At 39.5% G+C, this 21,880-nt stretch overlaps 1 protein-coding gene and 1 non-coding gene across 2 annotated transcripts in view; both read right to left on the bottom strand.

Annotated features, from left to right (window-relative positions):
* The window catches only part of LOC109962506 (cyclic nucleotide-gated cation channel beta-1-like), a 41,782-nt gene extending 21,992 nt beyond the window's left edge, over nt 1–19,790 (bottom strand). The window contains exons 1-17 of the mRNA XM_020604280.1: nt 19,755–19,790; nt 16,504–16,528; nt 16,194–16,245; nt 14,594–14,618; nt 12,516–12,640; nt 12,343–12,396; nt 11,329–11,392; nt 11,150–11,197; nt 10,790–10,811; nt 10,088–10,122; nt 9,158–9,188; nt 6,920–7,112; nt 6,649–6,663; nt 5,443–5,478; nt 4,909–5,010; nt 4,679–4,833; nt 223–417 (exon numbers count right to left, since the gene is read on the bottom strand). Of these exons, the coding sequence (XP_020459936.1) occupies nt 223–417; nt 4,679–4,833; nt 4,909–5,010; nt 5,443–5,478; nt 6,649–6,663; nt 6,920–7,112; nt 9,158–9,188; nt 10,088–10,122; nt 10,790–10,811; nt 11,150–11,197; nt 11,329–11,392; nt 12,343–12,396; nt 12,516–12,640; nt 14,594–14,618; nt 16,194–16,245; nt 16,504–16,528; nt 19,755–19,790 (1,213 nt within the window). The remainder of the gene's footprint in view (nt 1–222; nt 418–4,678; nt 4,834–4,908; nt 5,011–5,442; nt 5,479–6,648; nt 6,664–6,919; nt 7,113–9,157; nt 9,189–10,087; nt 10,123–10,789; nt 10,812–11,149; nt 11,198–11,328; nt 11,393–12,342; nt 12,397–12,515; nt 12,641–14,593; nt 14,619–16,193; nt 16,246–16,503; nt 16,529–19,754) is intronic.
* Nucleotides 19,672–19,743, bottom strand: trnad-guc (transfer RNA aspartic acid (anticodon GUC)). Its single transcript has one exon. It is a non-coding gene; the product is annotated as a tRNA-Asp (tRNA).
* Nucleotides 19,791–21,880: the final 2,090 nt, after the last annotated feature.

Below are 21,880 nucleotides of genomic sequence, written 5' to 3'. Positions count from 1 at the left end.
AGGACACGTTCAAGCCATTCAGAAAAACAATCAATGGCCACTGAGTGTTTAGCTTCCTTGTTGATTAGTATAAATAATGCTTTTGGTCAAAATTATTTGGATGAAAAATGAAGAGCCACCAGATAGGCCTCTGGGTGTTTGTTCATTTCTGAGTAATTTGAATAAAGAAGTTTCTACCACTCAGTACAGTACAGTGGGTGGTGTATTGGACTAGGATCTCACTGGTGAAGGGGTCGATGCTGGCGGGGAAGCAGTAGTGCAGACAGGCTTGTATCCAATGAGGAGTTTTCATCTTGCAGCAACGACTACACTGCTTCTCCTCCACCTCACTCTCCACTCCTCCTCCTCCTGATGGACCTTCTTGTGCCACCGCCTCTTCCCCACACACTGGCTGAGCTCCAGCAGCAGGCTGAGGAGCTGAGGCCCGAGGAAGAGTGAAGGGAGGTGAGAGAAGGGACAAAAGGTGAGACACAACACCACTGATTTTGAAGACACACAACATTTGATTTAGGTTGACAGAATAAAAATCGTGTCAAAAGGGGGAATTTGTTAGAAATTAATAAATCAGTCAGATAATTATTAGACTTTAATGTGTTATTAATGCAGTTTAGTAAGATTCAAAGTCTGCTCATGTGTGCTCTGCTTCAAGGTTAGAAGATAAGGTTGATTCTGAAAAGTGTACCTTGACACCACTTGTTTTCTTGTATTAATCTTGTGTAAGAATTATGTCTGAATTAATGTTTTAGTTACACATCGCGCATACAACATACACACACACATGGAATTCTTCATTTTGTTTTGTCCAGCTGCTCCAAGCATACGGAGCATAAGATAAGAGAAGGAGATGTCGGATTGTCTCCAACTCCTGATGTTTTTACAGCTGTCTGTGTAAGGGGTTAGCCCAAAACCTTATAAATGTATTTGGCTCTGTGTTTCCGGGGTCTCTCTTCTCCAGCAGCTTGTCTGAGGGAGGGAGCCACCGTGTGTGTTTGTGTGTGTGGGAGGTGGTAAATTGAGCAGGTGTATCAGGAACAAAAGAGCAGGGAAGATCAGTGAGTCAACTACTGCCATGCTCTAAGTGCTCGAGTGCATTTGTGAGTGCATGCATGCATACATTCAACTGTGCGTATTTGTGTGTGTGAGAGACAGAGAGGGAGTGTAAGCTGTCGACCTGGGGGATTTGTCAGGGGAAACAACACACGGTGAATCCCACCTAATGTGCAAGTGAATACACACACTTATGCAAACACACACATGCACAAACACAGCATTGGATTATGTTGATTTTTGCAAATTCCAGAAGGCACTCAGTGATGTAAATACGCTGCTGATTGTCTCTTGGTTTGAGGTGAAGAAGTGGCTCTTGACAAACAGAAAGCCCTCCAAATCTTAGTTTTTTTTTTTTAAACACCAGCCTTTGTAAACTGTCACTGTCATTCCCTTGAACACATACAAAAGATGACATCTCCTGCACACATACTGTACGGGGGCAGACAAATTACATAACATTATGACAACCCAGTGTTCGTTCAACGTAGAGGATACAGTGTGTGTAACAATATGTAAATTCTATTCAAATGCAATAACCTGAACACGAGTGAGTCAACAGTATTATTCAGCACTGTTGTCACTGAAAGACTTGAGCTCCTGGTAGTAGGAGGAAAAAGCTCCAGCTACTTGGGAAACAAAGTAGCCATTTTCACCAAAAAGACTTTCAGATGTATAAATAAATACCTAAGCAAATGCACAATTTATCAAAAAATGTCTGTTTATTCTCCTTTTCATCCACCTGTTTCAGAACTTTAATGAGGTGTAGTGTGGGTGCTGCTTCTTTTCCTCTTTCCATCATTCTTCCTGCCTCCTCTGCTCCTACTGTTCCTCTTAAAAAAAAACAACAACACCTCAGTCCGGTTAAACTGCCTCCACTTTCCACAGGGGGTACTCACAAAGGCAGCTTTTCGAAAAAGAAGTTTCTTACTGAGTTGTAATGAAGGTCCAACAGGCAATATCCATCCATTTTCTATACCGCTTAGTCCCAAACAGGGTCCAACAGGCAATAGTACCTATTAAAATTATACATCAGTAATTAAGGTATATGTCTGATCAGTCTCTGTTTGTCTGAGACCCTGTACTTAGTTTGGCTTTCAAGCACTACCCAAGATGTTTTAGGGAGTAAACCTTCTGTTCTATGGAAGTGTTGTGTGGTGGGCTTGCGACTGTTCAGTGCAGTCAGAAAAAGAAATCACAGAGAAAATATTAACTGCAAAAGTTTTCTTTTAAACTGCAGATTATCTTGTATAACCATCTGTTATTTTTGATCACTTTGATGACTTGTTGATACTCTGAACCGTTACTGTGTGCTAATCTGTTTTATGTTTTTGTTTACCTATATTTTTTTTTTCTAAAAACCCTTTGCTGTGTACTCATCACAAACATCCAGAGTCTACCAACCCAGAAACTTGGAACAAAAGTTATCTTCATACTGATGGTGTCAGATAATATGTTTCATTTTGTTTGTGAGTTTTTTATGTTTATTTTTTTATTTTCCACTTGAAAATTTTTTTCTTTTGTTTGTTCTTTTTTTGTCAAGCATCTTGGTTATTTGTAATTGCTTTTTATTTCTCACTTCTCCTTGTGAGTAATCCTGCTTTAACTGCTGGGATTCCATTCATGTTCACCATTTTCTCCTGTGATCCTGGAGGATTTTTACATCACCGCAAGTTCATCTTTAGCACTGATCAGCAGTCAAAACCATGTAGACACATCTTTTGCATTTACAGCAGGTTTTCCCTCTTTGAGAACATCTGAGTGAACTTGTATTAGATTTTGGGGTGAAAGGCCTTGTCTCTGTAGCATTCCAGCTGCTTCTGAATGTGGATTCAGCCCAACATAATTGGGCTTTTTCAGTACAGATGAATTACACAAGACTTAAGAATTATGCATAAAGTGCTTGAGCCCAGCTGTAATGATCCTTCATTAGTTCATATTTAGGATTTTAAGTAGGAAAAATGCTGACATTATTCCCTCTTGTTTTTATTATTTCTATCTAATATGTAAATGTTTGAGTGCTTTAATAAGATAAAATTATTTACATTTATATAATTTACATATCTTTGTTTTCCCAGACATGCTCAAAATGTATCAAACTGTGACCCCACAACTGTAGTGTGAATCAAACCATGACTTTTGCATTTTATTCGCATTAGATGGATCATATGGCTGCATGTATACCGTATATATACATATATAGTTCAACAATAATAGTGTAGGAAGTGGTTTCATTACTTCCTGTTGTGTGCTGGTGCATCTGTTGCGCTGGTCATAGTGCAAAACAACTTTCCCTGCAAAAGGATTATAAAAACTGTAATGACAAGAAAAAAATATCTTTATCAGTGTAAGGTTTCCCATGTGACAGATGGGATGGGGGTGTCATTACCTCAGCCTGTGCTGGTGATTTTATGTATTCATGTACTGTGGGCGTTTAGTCCTTCTTACCTGCATACTCTCTCTCTCTCTCTCTCTCTCTTTCCTTCCCGCTTCTCGGTATATTCTGTCATCCCTCCTTTTATGGAGTGCAGATAACTCAGTGTGGGAAGGAGAGTATGGTACTAGGTGGGTGTTTCAGAGTAATGGATTGAAACTATGGAGCAACAGAAAAGAGGGGGGGGATACAAAGTGAGAAAAAGAAGGCAGGAGCGATGGACAGCTTGAGAAAGAGAAAAAAGAGAACACCTGTAAATATACCTCGTACAGGTTATACAGATTAAGTACTCTATTTTGATTCCTATTTATCTCATCTCAATGAGCATTCCTCTGTCTGCATTGTTTACATCAGGGTTGTGTCAGGAAGGGCATCCAGCATAAAACACGTGCCAAATGTCAACATGCGAGTTGTCAGTGTGATGATTTGCTGTGGCGACCCCTAAACGGGAAAAGCCGAAAGTGACATTCATACAGGTCTCTAGTTTTAAGTACTTTTTTTATTCCTATTTATCTCATTTCAATGAGCATTCCTCTGTCTGTCTGCATTGTTTACTGCCTGTTTATACTGCTTATTCTGCATTGTTTGGACTGTTTGCTTGTTAATACTGCTTATTTTGTTATATTACACAGCCTTATGCTGGTTTACTGTTTACTTGCGCCTTGCCCAGGTCTCTATTTTTAAGTACTCTATTTTTATTCCTTTTATTCCTATTGCTTGGTACCGCAGATGACTGCCTCGGTTGTGTACCGGAAACAAATTCCTTATGTGTAACATACTTGGCCAATAAAGGTGATTATCCTTATCCTTATATCTCATCTCAATGAGCATTCCTTTGTTTGTCTGCATTGTTTATTGCCTGTTTATACTGCTTATTTTGTATTGTTTGCCCTGGTTGTTGCTTGTTAATACTGCGTATTATTTTTGTTATAAAGAGTGAGTTGAGAGTGAAAGTCACTGAGCAGTTTCAGGTTATTCAAGAATATTGTGTATATAAAGGGCCGTTCAAGGTGTGGGTATGACTTTCATACGTGGTGATTTCCAGCTAGGCAAGGCTGACTCTTTGAACCTGGAGTTAAAATGTACTGTAACAACTAGCAAGAGCTGATAAGCTTGATAAAACCTACTACTTATTCTGTATGTGAGCTCAGTGTGTGGGTGAGTGTAACAGAGAATGACAGACACACTCTCACTCACATGGGATGATGCTGTCTTCATCGGAACTATCAGGATCAATGAGTTTCTCTTTGGCCTTCTCCGTTCGCTCTTTAAACATTCTGACCAGCTCCTGAAGACGCTCGTTCACCACAGTACTGGTTTGACTGGCTGAAGATCCTGGACGTTCTTTGAGACTTGGAAAAAAAAAAAAAATCTGAAATAAAATGAGATGATCCTGATTTTTATTATTTTGTGTGTGCAGTACTCACACATCATCTGGGCTGTGCAGGCTGGACTGGCTGGCCCAGGCCCTGATAGGGGAGCTTCTTTCATCATCATCATCTTCACTTTGAGAGTGAAGTTTGCCACTGCTGTAGTTAAACAGACACAGTTCCCTGTTCAGCTTTGAGACAGTGCTGCCTTGCTTAGATTATTGGGCCCCTTCTTTATTTTCTCTCCAACTGAAAGCCTCTCAGCATCATGTTAAACAACATTTATACTATAAATTATAAAGGGACACAGAACAAATTTATTCTTATAAATGCTAGGTTGTGCCTAAAAATGACAACTGGTATAAAACAATATACTGCTACATGTGATAATGCTCTCTGTATTTATGATTGTTAGAAATGCAGATGAAAATGATGCTTAAATGAATGAATTAGCAAGGGCTAATCAATTCAGATGGGAAAATCAATGAATAAATGAATAGTAATGGATGAAAGGTGGCATAACATGTGGATGAAAAGATGGAAGGATACTAGATGAGTCAATAAAGAATTTAAAGATGTCAGGTGGCTTACATCTTTGTCCAGACAGTCCTATGACTCCTTCCACTCCTGCCGTGCACAATCATAACAAGGTTTGAAGTGCGTGTTTAAGAAAAAGGGGCAAAAAGAAAGAGTTTGTATACAATGTGTGTGCTGGGGAAAACATGATGGTGATACAAGCAATAGCTAATAAGTGAAGATAAATCAGTTCTAGTACAGTACAGTAGGTGACACAGTGATGATGCAGGTGCAAGACTGTGATACATCTGTTTACTGACTTTTGCTATGACAACAAGTATAGTAGATAAAGCACAAAAAATGTAAAAGCCATGCAAAAGTGAGCAGAACCATCACACTTCACAACAGAACTACATAACTGAAAGAAATCTTATATTTTCTAAACAGCTGACCTCTTTTGCATGCACATGGTTTCTGCAAAACACTGAAATACAAACAGATCTCTGTGATGCTTCTACCGGCTTTGACTGAACAGTGACAGTAGAGGGCAGTAGATCCACAGCACTGAGCAGAGTATAAACGAGAGGAGTTTCACTCCAAAATTATACAACTATGATGACATGGCAAATCACATGACTCCAGTTCTGGCATCTCTTCACTGGCTTCCTGTGCATTTTAGGAGCTGTGGTGGGTCCAAATTTGTGGAATGCATTGCCTCTTTATATGAGGCAGGCCCCCTCGTTGCCCATTTTTAAGTCATATTTGAAGACCTATTTGTACTCATTGGCGTTTGGACAGGACTGAGACTCTTTTTTACCTTGATTGGACCCAAATGTATGTTTTATTGTTTTTATTTTTATGTTGTTACGATTTTAGATTTGTATTGTATGTTAAGCACTTTGGTCAGCTGTGGCTGTGGTAAAGCACTATATAAATCAAGTTGAGTTGAGTTGAGAATTATAAAATATAGTTTTATGACAGGAATTCTTTCTACTTCGATAAGCAAATGTTTTGGAATTGAAATTAGATGCTGTGTTCTGCCAGCTATTGTGTGTATATGTTTAATTTGATCTCATTTTGAGTGAAACACTTCACTTGCCAATAGAGAAGCTTGCACTTGCACCCAAATAGCATATCCTAGTAATGTTACATTGCATTCCTCTCTTGTGAAGTGATTTGCCATTAATACATATATGCTATGCATATGTATGGTGTCAGAGGAGGAAAATCATTGTTGAAAGAAAACTGAAAGCACTCCAACAACCCATATAGCTTCCTTACTCTTTATCTCCTTTACTGTAGATGAAAAGAATGAAAGAAGAGAAAAAGATTTAAATATTGTAGTGTGTGCTCAAATAAACAGTAAATTTTAATATCTACTGTACAGTGTGCTTTTCAACATGTTTTACAGATTGACAGAATTTATCCACCACTGGTGCTTAGTTTACCTGTTACACAGCACAACCCTTTTGGTAAGGCTTTAGTTGTGAAGTAAAAGCAAAAATAAAGTATGTCATAAAAAGCATGTCAGTAGAGAGGCAGTATTTCTCACCTTTGACGACCTCCTGAAGGGGTCACAGGGACAGTGAGGGTTGTCAGCTTGGGGTCTTGTGGAGTGAGGATTTGGGGGACCTCCCCTCCTCTTCCATCCCCTCCTTCTCCTGCTTCTCCTTCCCCTTTTCTCTCATGGTCTGAGTCAACATCCTCTATGTTGACAGCCGGATGAAGACTGAGGCTAGAGCTCCCTGAAAAGATGGACAGACACAATAATTTACATTTGTTGTCATTTAGTCTAGGGCATCACAAACAATGGTATGTACAGTACAGTATTTTAGAACTGAGACAAAACTGAGATGATAGCACTTGCAAAGGTGTGATAATATTTATAAATGAAGGTTAGATATGCAAGGGGAAAAGCAGGTCACAGTAACAAGCTGAAGCAGGGCAGGACCGGGAGAGCAGCAGATTTAGTAGGACTGTCCTCAGGCTAATGCAGGAGGATCCACTGCTCAGCTAGGCCATGTGTAATTCCCTGATAGCTGAGAGGACCAGCACACTCATCTAGCTAGCCATTCAGTCTGGCTAATTCTGTGTTCATCTGTTTAAAAAGTACCATCGGTTTGTTTCCTTATTTTGTACATGTTCTACTGAAGCCATACAAAAAATAATTTCTATTGTTCTGTGTTTCTGGACAAAAAAGTGGAATATTTTGAGAACTTGCACATATTCCCTTTTTATCCAGAACTATGCCTACTTCTTTCCTTGAAGCTCCAATAAACAAACTAAATAACCTTAGAGAATGATTTTATATGACATGACAGAATGAGGAAACACAAACAGTGGACCAAAATCCACAGCTGCAACACAAAACAGCTGCCATTTTTCTGACTGTATGTTTATACTCCAGAATCTGTTGTCAGTGGAACTGCCATGACATCTAAAACTAGTTGATAATGTACTGTTTTGTACAATGCTTATTTTTAAATAAAAAATTGTACAGTAAGTAAGAAATCACATGAGGACAATTAGCTTTCCATTGCTGCTAATTCACCTGTGGGTTTGATTGGTGAAGCATATGAATCATCTTCAATGAAGAACGAGAGGTTAGGAAGACCAGACAGCTGGTGTGACAGGGAGTTGAGCTGATTTGATGGGGGGATGACACTTGGTGGCAGACACGGATATGATGGCACGTTGGGCAACTGGAGGGCACTACCACTAGGAGAGGATGGAGACGGGGAGCAGGACCTAAGCTGAGGATGGTGAGTAGGGGAATGTTGGACAAATCGGTGGAGTTCTACATCTTGCTGATTTGTGTCTTGCTTCTGTTTTTTCTGTTGTTGTTGTTTCTTAGGCATCTTGAAGACTGGACAAACATGGGCCACGTGAACTCTGTGATTCTGGGCAAAAACTCAGTCAGAGTGTGGGCAATATTTCGGGGGACCTGTGTGAGTCTGATCTGGGAGAGCTCTCGGTGTAATTCAGGGGGTAGGGTGAGTAAGTACTTGGTCACGTCAGAGAACTGGGTGGGTAGCTTAGGCATGGAGGGTAATTTGGGAGAAGAAATGCCGTTCTCTTTGCAGAATGCGTTGATGTTGCCAAGGTACTTGGAGGTGAAAGGAATGTGCATCAGGCAGTTCTTAAGTGAATCACAGCTGACTGGAGGAGATAGGTGGATAGGCAGATATACAGTCAAGCAGAAAATAAGTGGGAAGTTAGCACTGCTGACAGTCAAACAGCAATGTACACCAATCAGGCATAACATTATGACCACCAGTACATCTGTATGCACTTCAATGCAACACTTCTGCATTAACATTTGTGTTTATGAAGCTCAAAATGTTTCAGCTTTTGGTGAGATTGTCATATATTTATAAATTCAATTATATGTTCATTATTTAGGTCATAGTTAAAGGTGGTGTTGTACTGGACTACATTATATTCAGAGGTGTTCCTAATATTCTGACCCTCTCATGTATGTCATTGGGCAGGACAAAAATATACAGACACCTCTGAAGTCAGTCAGAATGACAAAGACAGCCGTCTAGTTGATAGTAACAGTCTGAGGTTGACAGACAGCCAGAAATCAATTACAGAAGTGGTTGTCTGGACGTACAGTAGATAAAGATGTAGAATGACAACACAAAACAACCAGTCAGGCATACAGGCAGCAAACTGCCAATAATAGCAGTAATATGACTGCATAATCATACAGTATATAGAATCTGTAATGAGAAAGATTTTGCTGTTGGGTGAAAAAGCAAATATAACAAAACAGAATATTACGTACCACCACAGTCATCCCCAGTATCTTCTTCCTCCTATAAAACACACAAAGAAGGTGAATAATTGCCAGCAGTGTGATTATCATCAGTTGGGATATGTCAACGTATTTTTTGTTGGTAAAACATCAGCTGTGAATGGACACAGGGAAGGAGGGAGGAAAGAAGGGAAGGAAATCTTTAAGAGAGGCTATAAATGTCTTGTACTGTAAGTATGTCTTTAATGTAAAAATGTTTTGAGCTATTTTGATCTTTACTTGTTTTTAATGTGGAACAGGACTGGGTTAAACAAGATAACAAAGAAAAGAAAGGGGCATTTAAAACAATGTAAGAATAAACTGTAAAGGGATTTTGCAGCAGTTATTGTATATTCCAGAAAAATGTCATACAATTCAAAGGGTTTAATTTACAGTCACACATTAAATGTTCAACCCATTGTCATTACTTTTTCAGCAGCTTTGTCAGCGTCGTTCCCTTGACTGTCTCCCTCTGCTTTCTGTGGCTGCTAGGTTACAGGTTCAGCTTCAGAACGGGCTTTGTGGGGCTTGGTCTCTGGTTCTGGTTCAGGTTCAGGTTCCAGCTCTGGCTCAGAGGTCTTAACTGATACAGAACTTAGAAGTTGAGAGGTCTGTTGTTGCTTTGACTCTAGATTTCTTAAATGATAGATAGAAGGCCCATACTTAACTAGCTGGTGTTAATGATGCAGATATAAAAATATACTATGGTGAATAAGATATACAGGATTTAAAGACTTAGAAATGTTATAATGTGTTCCTGGACGAGAGCACACTATGATATCTACTTTCCCAGCTACAGTCTCCTTAATGGGAGAATACTGTCAATTCAAAAGAAAGAACAACTTCAGACCCACACTGTTGGGGCGTGGATTACATCTTGATCACAACCTGGATCTGTGTCGGTAAGGACGTCAGTCTCACCCTTCTGTTTCTCTTCAGCAAGATGCTCTTCGTTTCTGCAGGACGGGACAGGAGAAAATCAAATGGTCTGGCAGCATGGACTTGTGCCTATTCACTAAATGGTGGTTGCAGTACCGTAAGTCATGAACATGCTGCTAGAGCATTTAAAGGATTTACATGAAGTCTTCCAGCAATTTTGGAAATTGAAATCAATATATACAACTCCAAATCACAAAACCAATTTAAAATTGACAAGGTATCACATCAAATAATGCGCTGCTCTATTGTTTTCAATGTAATACAGGACACAGATGATGTACAATTCACCGATTTGGGGATGTAAAAAGAGACAGCAATTTACCTAATTATTAATATTTGGACTAATTCACATGGAAACAGGACTGTCAAGTCATAGCTGCACTTTCAAAAAATGGTTGGCTATAGCTTATTTGTGCAGACTAGAAACTGATTAAAGTGGTTTTGAGTGTAAACATAGAAATCAGATGTGGTTCACCATGGCTGCACATTGCATAAATATTATGACAATTGATATTTAATTTTATGGCAGACTGTTCTTGGTTTCAGCATGATGCATCTGCAGTATGCAGAATATATTTATGTCCCAATGTAAACACACAGATGTGATAACAGTGCCATATTATTTTATAGACTGTTATAGAATGAAAAATGTGACTCATTCATTAAATTGTTTTCTTTCCTCACCTATTCCTAATTGAATAATAGCCTGCAAGATACAAAGAAAAGAACAGATTACATCCAAGTAGACTGTCACACTTCTCACTTAAACTACAGGAAATTGTGTAAGCATGAACTTTACTTAGTGTTAGCAAGTGCCTTATATTTTCCCTGTTTTGTTTTACTAAAACGAATGACTTGGTGAATATCTGCAACGGGAAAGCTTATATAACGCTAACTAGCCTGTCTGTTTACATCCGGATAGTAACAAAGTTATACAAAGATAAATAAAATGTCCAACTTATTTATGTCGTAGCATATATTAGTCAATTAGCTAACTGCGACATTATGGCACGATACTCACGTTCTCTCTCAATATTCACCTACGTTAATTTTTAGTGGCACCGAAAGAAAATGTCCATGAGCATTCACATACTACAAGCAACACGAATTCGCCTGTGGGGTTATATAAACCAGATTAAAAGATGTTTAAAAAAAACAACAAACAACATCTCTGTCCATGACTGTGCCGGCGTCAAACAGCAACAGCAGGTGCGCACTGTTACCGGGGAGCCGTCGGTGGGGGCGTGTGGGGGATTGGACGGCTGTTGCCAAGGGAAGCTGTGGTTGCTATGGCAGTGTGATGCTTAGGCAGCGCGCGGCAGAGATCACATAACGAGAGCCCACGGGATTTGGAGGGACACAGATGAGAGAGCATGAGAGTGACAGCTCAAACGGAACTGGGATAATGGGGTTTTAAGGTCTCTTTAGTGGTGGAGAGTAAATTTGTGTAAAATTTTTCTAATGTACTGAACATAAATGCATCAAAGATATTTGTACTGTACTATATTTAATGATATTTTTTAATATGTTGGATAAAATATGATAGACTTTACTCCACTGTGGCTCAGTGGGGAGAGCAGCTGTCTCCCAACCAGAGGGTAGGAGGATCAAATCACGGTCCCTGTAATCCACATGGGCAAGACACTGAACTCTCAAGTTGCCCCTGATGGTTGGAGCCATCGGTATGAGCTGGTGCTGCAGATTACTACCTCAGTTCTGTACTGGAAACAAATTCCGTGTGTAACATACTCGGTCAAATAAAGGTGATTATTATTATTATTGGTTTTATCTGACAATTGGAGTTACTTTGCATATGCAGATTTAACATACAAACAACAACATTTTGCTGGTGATACTATGTAAAATTGACCTGAGTAGGGTATGTTTTCCATAGTATTGCTATTTTGATTTGAGTTGAAGATCTGAAAAGTTTTCTAACCGTTGGATCTGATACTCTATAGTTCCATCACAAATTAAAGAATCTCAGCCTTGTAAAGATGGTGACAATGACAACATGTAAAAATTACAACTTAAGATAAAACTGTCATAAGGATAGTTTGTATGTTTAAAACACTGTTATTTAAGATATTCTAAAATTAATGCTATAAACATTCTTTGATAATGGATGCAGCAGTAGAATGATACACATTCTAGGCAAAAGGACTAAATGGGTTAAGGATCCTACAAGTGAGTTCAAGGAAACTAAGAGCTGAGAATTCTTTCATTTGAATTCTTACTCTGTAATTTTATTGTGCTCCACTTCACTCTTCTCTTCTTGTGGCACTGGCAGCCTGGTGATAGAGAACACACATTGTCTAATCACTTCACAAAGAACCCCCGCTGCCAAAAATAAAACATGCCTGAACACCACGGATTCTTTCTCTTTCTCTAGCTCAGCACATGGTCTTACTCGACTTTAGGCCCCTCCAGCAGTTCTTGATTGCCCAGTGAGAGTTTGATGGAGTATCCTTCAATGGCCATCTCAGCTGTATGCCTGGTTACCTCCTCAGCCATATGTGCCATCTCTATGCCTTCCTGCCGCAGAAAAATATTACACTGATGTGATTGTGCTGTGTGGTAAATTAAATTGTAAATGTCTATAGCTCATCCATAGCTAAACCAGGTTCATTTGTCTGACTACTTCCACCCCATTGTTCTTCACCTCTCTTACCATTCCTCCATATTCACCAAAGTTAAACCTTCAGCCTCCTCCTTTCAATAAATGGCGTCCAGTGGCCTGTCTGGGTCTCAGCATCTTCCTGAAATATTTTGGTCACACTCTCTGATGGTTCTGGAGCTTCTCTGACATCACTACACTTCAGGAATTGCATGGATGCCACCAACAGGGAATCTGACTGTGTCTGCTGTGTTACTTCCTGCTGCTGGTATGCTGTTGATGATTGTGGAGTCAGTGACGTGGATGTTGTTGCAGCTGTGCAATGATCACATTTTTGCTGACCCTCGTTGTCTGATTCCATGTCTTCTAGCACCAAATCAGGTTTGAATTTGGATGAAGCTATGAGAGGGTGACAAGGGTCAATTTGTCTATAAAAACCTTTGGTCATGTAAGTGATGAATCTGGTAAAGTATGAGGGATTTTTGGATGCCAGAGATGGCACAAGAACTATTTAATCATTCATTCTCAGGATATGTGGCCAGATATTAACATCTGTATTTGATCTAATGATGGGAATTGGTAAATTTATGGTTGTTTTTATGTTGGGCTTCTCTGTAACTGGTAAACTACCAGTTGTGACTCAAGACTTTATACATACAGTATATAGGCCTTATACATGAATAAGGCATGGCGTCAAATCAAAGGTTGTAGAAAGTATTACGTTAACCTCAATTAAACCTTTGTACAAGCTTTCTGGAACTTGATCAAGACCCAAACTGAACTCAACTTTCTTTGAGCACAAAAAAATAATAGATTCTTAAGGATTAAGACTTATAGATGAAAATGATATAACTATAGATAAAACTTTATAACACAATAATAAATAAGCATAGCTGCCATTTAATCATTATTTCATGATTTTTTTCAAGAAAGAAAGATATTACAGCTTAATCTGAGATACTTTCTAAAAGATGTTTACATTTTTACCAGTATATCTTCTTTTTCTCTTTTGCTAAAATGGCAACATGAATATATAGTGTACAATGCCATAGGTTAAAGCACAATAATATGACGTCTGCAAACCTTTGTGCACAAAACCTACAGTAATTTCAAATAAATGTCAATTTTTGACTATTTCTGTGTACAATACACTTTTGTGTATTGAAAATGTGCAACTTCACTTCACTTATAATGACCTATAGAATGTACAGAACAATACACAGTTAGATATTACTGGATTATATTACCAGGATTTCAAGTAGTAATACTAATATAAAACTTGTTGAGTACAGTAAGGTGAGTTGAATATATCTTTGTTTTCTTGTAGTAGTTTACAGATGCCTAGAGTTTCTTTACTGAGCTGCACACCGCATATAACTGTTGCTTCACCAGCAGTATAATGTGTCTATAAGTGTCTGTCTGTGGGAATCAGAGCATCCCCCAGTGGTCTCCTCCTCCTGTTTAAGGGGCTCGCAGGGCCTTCCCTTCTGAAACAGAAGGAGAAGAGGGACTGAGTTAGGCTCTGATTGTCCAACTGGGGGAAAACACAAGAAGGTGCTTCAACAGAAAGCACATATAATCATGTCCAAATGTTACAGTGACCCACAGGAGTTACTCAGAAGGCCAAAGGTCTGCATATTTCACCAGTAAAATAATGACTTGAAAAATAAAATGCACCCCATGTTGTTATTAAAGAGATGCTTTCTGCTAGCTGTGGGCATGATTCTTTAGCAAGCCCACCCTTTTCAGGGAACACATTAACTGATATAGACTCACTTGACTGAACTGTGAATTGTGGCACTTAGGACCAGTGGAACTGGCAAATGTATGGGTTTTCTGTGACTACAGGAAAGTATGTTTGAGTGACTCACCTTTCTGTGAAACTTCAGCTGCATCCTGAGAGCAAAACCAAAAAAGAAACAGCAGTTGTATGAGTTAAATTTCTATCAATATGCAGTAGAAACATGGTAGTGACAGCACTATACTAGAGGATATGGGTGGTAAAGGGGAGGGTGATAGGTAGTGAGCAGCATTTCTTTTTCCTTAAACCTACTTCAGTATCATCCTTGGGTGGGATGGCAGTCTGAGGCATTTTCAGATCTAGTCCTGACATGAACCAGCCAATCACACTGTGAAACGACAAACTAATTACCTGTATGCAAAAAAGGTGCTACACACTTTTGTATAGTCTACATATGAATGACAAATTAAGCTGATCAAGATCCTCACATCTAAAGTTCCATGTGCTTCAGCTGGCCAAGCTGTGCATCTGATATTGCTGGACAAAATCCACTTCTGTCCAAATAACAGTAGCAGTTGTACAAATATTATCTTATCTTAGCGTATTTTGATGTGTTTTAGGCAAACTGGCCTTTGTCATGGAAAACATTTTTCTGGTGCTTCGGGGCGGGAGCATCACCAATACACTCCGGTTACTTTATTGATTTTACTTTCACACACACACAACTTAATAACTTAATTTAACAATCCCTTTGTCTCTTTTGTTAATGTCTGTTGTCTCATCTGCTATGTTATGTCCTTTAAATGAATGAATGTGTAATTTTGTGTTGCAATAAAAAAAAGAAAAAAGAAAACAGAGAATTCCATTTTGCTTCACTTTTCAGTGTCCCAGTATTGTACATGCTGGCTCACTGTCACACTGCTGTGATTTACTGGGACACTTATCAATGACAGACCCACAGATGTGATTGTTTACACCTGCACTTTTCTTATTATGTCAAGTCAAAATGTCTGCAGTGAAAAAAGGTACTGAGCTCACCTTATAGGCAGCTATCAACATTTATTTTCCCCATGGACTTCATTTAAATGTCATTGTTAAAAATGAAGGCTTCCTCTATTCAGAAAGAGGGATCCAATCGTATCCTGAGGCTTTGCTGTCCGTATCCAGAGAGATTGCACTGAGCGATTCAGCTGGTGGAGACAGAACTGGTGAACAAAGTCAAAATATGTATTTGTTATAATATAGATCTTTAGACTTATAAAATTTCAGGTGCTGTTTTCAGTGTGAATATGACTGTGGCACTATAGGGGTTTGTGCATTCAAATGACACTTTATGGGTCCATGTGAAACTGTCTGATTGTGTGTGTGCGTACATTTGACCAGAGAGGAGCGGGGGGACTTGTTTGATGGCTCTGTGGGTACTGCACCAGGGGGCAATGTAACTGGCTGAGGCATCATCTGTTTTATCCACTTCACCACTCTGCAACAGAGGAAGGTTGGCTCTTCGAGTTCCTTTAACAACCTACTCTCGTTTGTGTGTCTGTGTTGATTCAGATGATACAGTAAGGTGTACACACAAGGGGTGGGGTTCCAGCTGATCATAATAAACTTTGGACAAAAGGACCAATCAAATGTCAGCTGCAGGTAGCATATGTTGGTGTGTCAAGGTCCGGCTTTAATAGTTGTGAATAATTAGTAAGATGTGATTTCAACTCATTTCTGCCTCTGACCCCTCATCATCTGACACCTCCACCACCGGGATGTGTGGGAAGGGCTCATAATCTGGATAGAGAGGCCATTCAGACAGTTAAGTCAGGAGGGGAGATTCCCAAGAATCAATAGTGGTCATTTCACACTGATGCAATATCATGTTGTTACTTTGTTATACTTACTAACAATTGAGATGGCATTCATACATACTAGTCCTAAATTTCTTTTCAAATTAGTCACTGCCCTATACAGTACATGCAGTGCTTTCAAATGAATTAATATCTAATCATCACCCTTTAGGAAACACAGAAACATGATAAAGAAGCATACCTGGCATTGTTTCTACATCATACATCTAGGACAGCAGAAAGAAAAATGCATTTGGTCAGTTCTTTATGGTACATTTTTTTATATTATTGCATACATATAAGTGGGGGCAGCGGTTAGCACCTCACAGCAAGATGGATCTGGGTTTCAGTTGGTGATTGGTGGCTCTAAATTGCTGGTAGGTGTGACTGAGTGTCAGCCCAGTGATAGGCATCATCGGGTCCCACAGTATGAAAGGTTGGAGTTGTTCCTCAGTGTTTAATATAATACCTACAGTATATATAACAACTTATAATACTGGCATTGCTAGGTATGTTTAAGGTTGCATTGTGTTGTAGTTACAGTGTTGATTTGTTTTTCCTCTAGCTTGGCGTGTAACACAAAATGTCTCAGCGTAATTGACTGGCTGAATATACACTTAAATGAAGTTCTGTGTCTCACCTCAGTGTGTTCCTGGGGGTAGGTGACAATAGTCTCGCATCATCTTGTTCAGTCCCTGAGCAACCCAGCCCATCATTCCAGGCCTGTGAGAGAAACAACCTTGAATTTACTTTTGATTTATATTTTTTCTTTAAATATTCACTTTTTTAAATAATACTGTATCTTTCCTCTTCCTCTCCTGACTGGTGGATGGAAAAGAGGAAAAAGGAGAATTAAAAAAAAATTAGAAGCAAATGCATAACCTTCTTGACAGGACAGCTCTCTCTTTCCTATATTAGTGTATACTTTTTTCCTAAAAATTGTTCAGAATACTCATTTTCACAAAACTCAGCTTAGTACCTCTGTGTGTTAAACCAAAGGCAGTGGTAGAGGACATTTTGTTTTTGGCTGGTTGGACTGAAGGGACTGAATGGATATTAATTCTCATTTAAAAACACTGACAGAAATAGTCAGGCAGAGAACTTAATTAAAAATAACAATATCCATAACCATACACTGTAGTTCATCCTCTAACTTTAGTTGCTATATCCTGAATGCTATAAAGTTTCATGAGAAGCGATTTTGATAACAATAACAAAAATGTTCTATATCAATGTTATTATAGCTGCGAAGCATGATTATCTTTTTGTGTACATACACTTAATGACCCTGATTTAGCCTTGTAATCAATGGACTAAATACCACTCAAACATATGTGGACTCACCCTGGCATCAGAGTTGGCCCTGCTGAGTCGAGGGGACCCAGCAGGCTGTGGCAAGGCACTGACAAACCTGTTAGACAGCCAGCCTAACACTCCGGTCTGGGCCTGGCTGTAGAGGAGGTGAAGAAAGATGGCAAGATCTCAGTATGTACACACACACACACACACACACAAACACATTAAAACTCACAGAAAGCGGAAATTTACCTGTCCTCTGAAACGTCCACTGTGTTTTTCAGTGGAGGACTCTTTACTGTAGTATACAGCAAGTTAAAAACTAAATATTTACATTTTAGATACATTCCTACACATACAGTAAGCAGGTGACTTTTGTCAACAAAATTTACTGCATCTGTACATACTGTACAATTTAAAGGTGCAGTACAAATAGTATAAAACAAGGTGAAAACAATCCTCACCCCCTCTTGATTTGGTCAGGTCCTGTAAGGTCAGAAAGAAAAACAAGCCAGAAGAAATACTCAGAAAATACAGTGTATATGTAATTTTGGACTATATGTCACACGTCATTAGTTTTGTAGTACAGCAGCAGGAGTCTTGGCAGCTTCATCTATTCCACAAGCTTCAGGTGGTTGCGGGACCACTTTCACCACCCAGTTAAACAGGCACACAGTTAGCCTCTCAGCAGCTCCTCATCAAACACTGTCTTTCAGCTGTTACGTACTGTAACAGCTTTTTGATATCTGTTATGCTTTTTTTTTTTTACAACATTTAGCATTTAAAGCAGTTTATAATGTAAGTCTATGGAAGTCTTGGTCCTCTTTGAACCTTGACAGGCCTGGCATACTTTGAGCTACAACCAACATTTCAACTGTCATAAACTCATGACATATTTAGCTATAGACATTGTAAAAAGCTTTTTGATATCTTTTACGGTTTTTGCATGATCACCATTTACAGTTTATGTGAATGTCCATTCATTGTACCAGACTCACTCAAGGCTTCACTTACACCTTGTGGTAAATAAAGTGCAGTGCAATGTAGCCTGTGGTAGACTTCAACTCTTCCTCCTCTTTTAACAGGTCAGGTCGTTCTTTCTGTCTCTTTGTTTCATGCAGTTGGTATCTGTGTTAACTGAATGTCTGTCATCTGCTACTACTGCAGTATCCTTGTTGCTAGTAGCCCCTTCACTGCTTCTACTTTCTTTTCAAGTACTTCTGACAGTACAACCATGTTGTAATACTATGAAAACTTGAAATGTTAATAATAATAAAAATAATCAGATTGACCTTTATGGTAGCATGATAAAAGGAACATAGAAAATATTGTACATTAATATCACACTTGCACAAATAGAAAACCATTATTGTATTTATATTTTTATTTATAAGGCAAATCAAATCAAATTGATTTCTACAGCACTTTATAAGCTACTTCCCACTGACCAAAGTACTTCACATGCATAAACAAACAAAGAAACAAAACACAAAACTGTTAAATACAAGTCAAATCAGATTAGTTATGAAGTCCTTTGAAAGACTGGTGTTGGCCCCCCTGAAGGACATCGTAGACCCCCTGCTAGACCCCCTTCAGTTCACCTACCAGGCAAACAGGTCAGTGGACGATGCAGTGAACATGGCACAGCATTACATCCTGCAACACCTCAACTCCCCAGAGACCTAAGTACGGGCCTTTTTTGTGAACTTCAGCTCGGCGTTCAATACCATCATCCCAGACATCCTCCACTCCAAACTGACCCAGCTCACTGTGCCTGCCCCCACCTGTCAGTGGATTACTAGCTTTCTGACAGACAGGGAGCAGCAGGTGAGGCTGGGGAAAACCACATCCAGCACCTGGACAATAAGCACAGGTGCCCCCCAGGGATGTGTGCTCTCCCCTCTGCTGTTTTCACTCTACACCAACGACTGCATCTCAAAGGACCCCTCTGTCAAACTCCTAAAGTTTGCTGATGACACAACGGTCATTGGTCTCATCCAAAACAGAGCTTCTCTCAACCAGAAGGGGAAAACAGCACATGCAATGCAGCATACATTGAGCTTGCCCAACAGGACTCCTCGTCGGGGAATCGAACCCCGGTCTTCCGCGTGACAGGCGGAGATACTGGCCACTATACTAACGAGGACTGCCGCTCACCTGGTCCTGTTGGACGTCATCCAACATCAGGACCATCGTCAAGAAGGCACAGCACAGGATGTACTTCCTGCGCCAGCTCAGGAAGTTTGACCTGCCCCAGGAGCTGCTGATACAGTTCTACAGAGGAATCATCGAGTCTGTTCTCTGCACCTCCATCACTGTCTGGTTTGGCTCAGCAACCAAACAGGACAAGTACAAACTTTAGCTGACAGTCAGGACTGCAGAAAAAGTCATTTATTTATCCACAAGCCTGCTCTTCATGGAGGACCTGTACACCTCACGGGTCAAACAGAGGGTGTAGAAGATCACTGCAGACCCCTCACACCCCGGACACAATCTGTTCAAACTCCTCCCCTCTGGACGGTGTTACAGGTCACTGTGCACAAAGACAACCAGGCACAAGGACAGTTTCTTCCCCCAGGCTGTCACTTTGATGAACACTTAACCAACGACAGTATGACTTGACAATAACCCTCAGTGTAATACCTGTAAATATACCTCGTACAGATTATACAGATCCATACAGGTCTCTAGTTTTAAGTATTCTATTTTTATTTCTATTTATTTCATTTCAATGGGCATTCCTTTGTGTGTCTGCATTGTTTACTGCCTGTTTATACTGCTTATTTTGCATTGTTTGCATAGTTTGTTCCTTGCTAATACTGCTTATTTTCTTATATTACACAGCCCAGCTGGTTTACTGTTCACTTGCCCCTTGCATGGGGATATGTACATACACATTGAGAGCTGATGTACCAGAGTCAAATACTTCACATACATAAACAAAAAAAAAAACTATGAACAAATACAAGTCAAATCAGATCATTACAAGGGATGAAACGACACCATAAAATGCAGAGAACATAAGACCTTGATAAAATAGAATGTGTGACACTGCACTATGTATTAAAAGGCCAATGTAAATAAATGAATGAATGAATGTCTTAAGCTATGAGTAAAAAGCTGTCAGGTCTGTAACAATTTGAAAACAGACTGGAAAAATAATTGTAATATTAAATGATTATTGGAATTGGGATAATTTGCCTGAATCAATTTAGTTTGTATCAGACCCCAACAATGACAGTAAACAGCTCCAATGATGGGGTGACAATCCAATCAATCTCAAATCCATCCAATAGGCTTCACAGGTTTGACAGGAATGATGACTAGCTGTAGTCTGGAGGTCTGTATACAACTGCACTTGCTGGGGCTTCAACCATTTTTAGCTGCTGTATTTAACTGTCCTGCTGCGTGGTAAGTGTTGGGAAACATGTCAAGTCTGTCTTTAGTTACGTGATTTATCCACAACCTCAACTTCTTTTTGAAGGCAGTGACTTTGTCAGTCTGTTCAAAGATGTTATGTCCTCTCCCCTGCATAGACACGTTTAAAGTGTTGAGGTGCTCAAACACATCGGCAAGATACACCATGCGCATGAGCCAGAGTTCATCACTGAGCATCTCAGTGTACGGGGAATTATTGTATGAGAGGAAGGCGGCGATTTCGTGTTTAAGCTCGTAAAAATGTGACATTACCTTTCCCCTCGAAAGCTAGCGAACTTCTGAACGATACAACTAGGTGTGCTCTGATCCCAGGTCTTTGCACAGCTGCGTGAAACAGCAGCTGTTCTTGGCGCTCCATTTAATGTAGTTCACTATTTTTATGGCATCTTTCAGTGTTGTATCAAGCACTGGCACAATATCCTTAGCCACAAGTACTTCTTGGTGAAGAAAGCAGTGATTCCATGTCGCATTTGGTGCTCTCTCCAGGATTTTCTTCACAACTTCGAAGTCTTTTCCAGTCATGGAAGCTGCACATCAGTTGTTACCCCCACACAATTGTAGTGTACAGGAGTGTACACTTTGTGGGGATCAATGGGAAAATCTTCACATAAGTTCACCATACTTTCAATTAGAAAAGCCATTCAGGTATCAAAATGTTCAGCTCTTCAAGGACATTCCTACTTGTATTTATTGCATCTCATCCTTTAGATTATTCAACAAAGAACTTCAGCCATTTCTTCTCAACTATTTCAACAAAGAACTTCAGCCATTTCTTCTCATCCTTCAGCTGTTTCAGCAATTGATTTCAGGCATTTTCAGGGTGATCCTTCAGCATATCAGCATCC

Source organism: Monopterus albus, unplaced genomic scaffold (assembly GCF_001952655.1).
Source record: "Monopterus albus unplaced genomic scaffold, M_albus_1.0 scaffold65.1, whole genome shotgun sequence".
Classification (NCBI taxonomy): Eukaryota; Metazoa; Chordata; class Actinopteri; order Synbranchiformes; family Synbranchidae; genus Monopterus; species Monopterus albus.
Note: the sequence above shows the minus strand (reverse complement) of the source record. Positions and strands in the feature narration are given on the sequence as shown.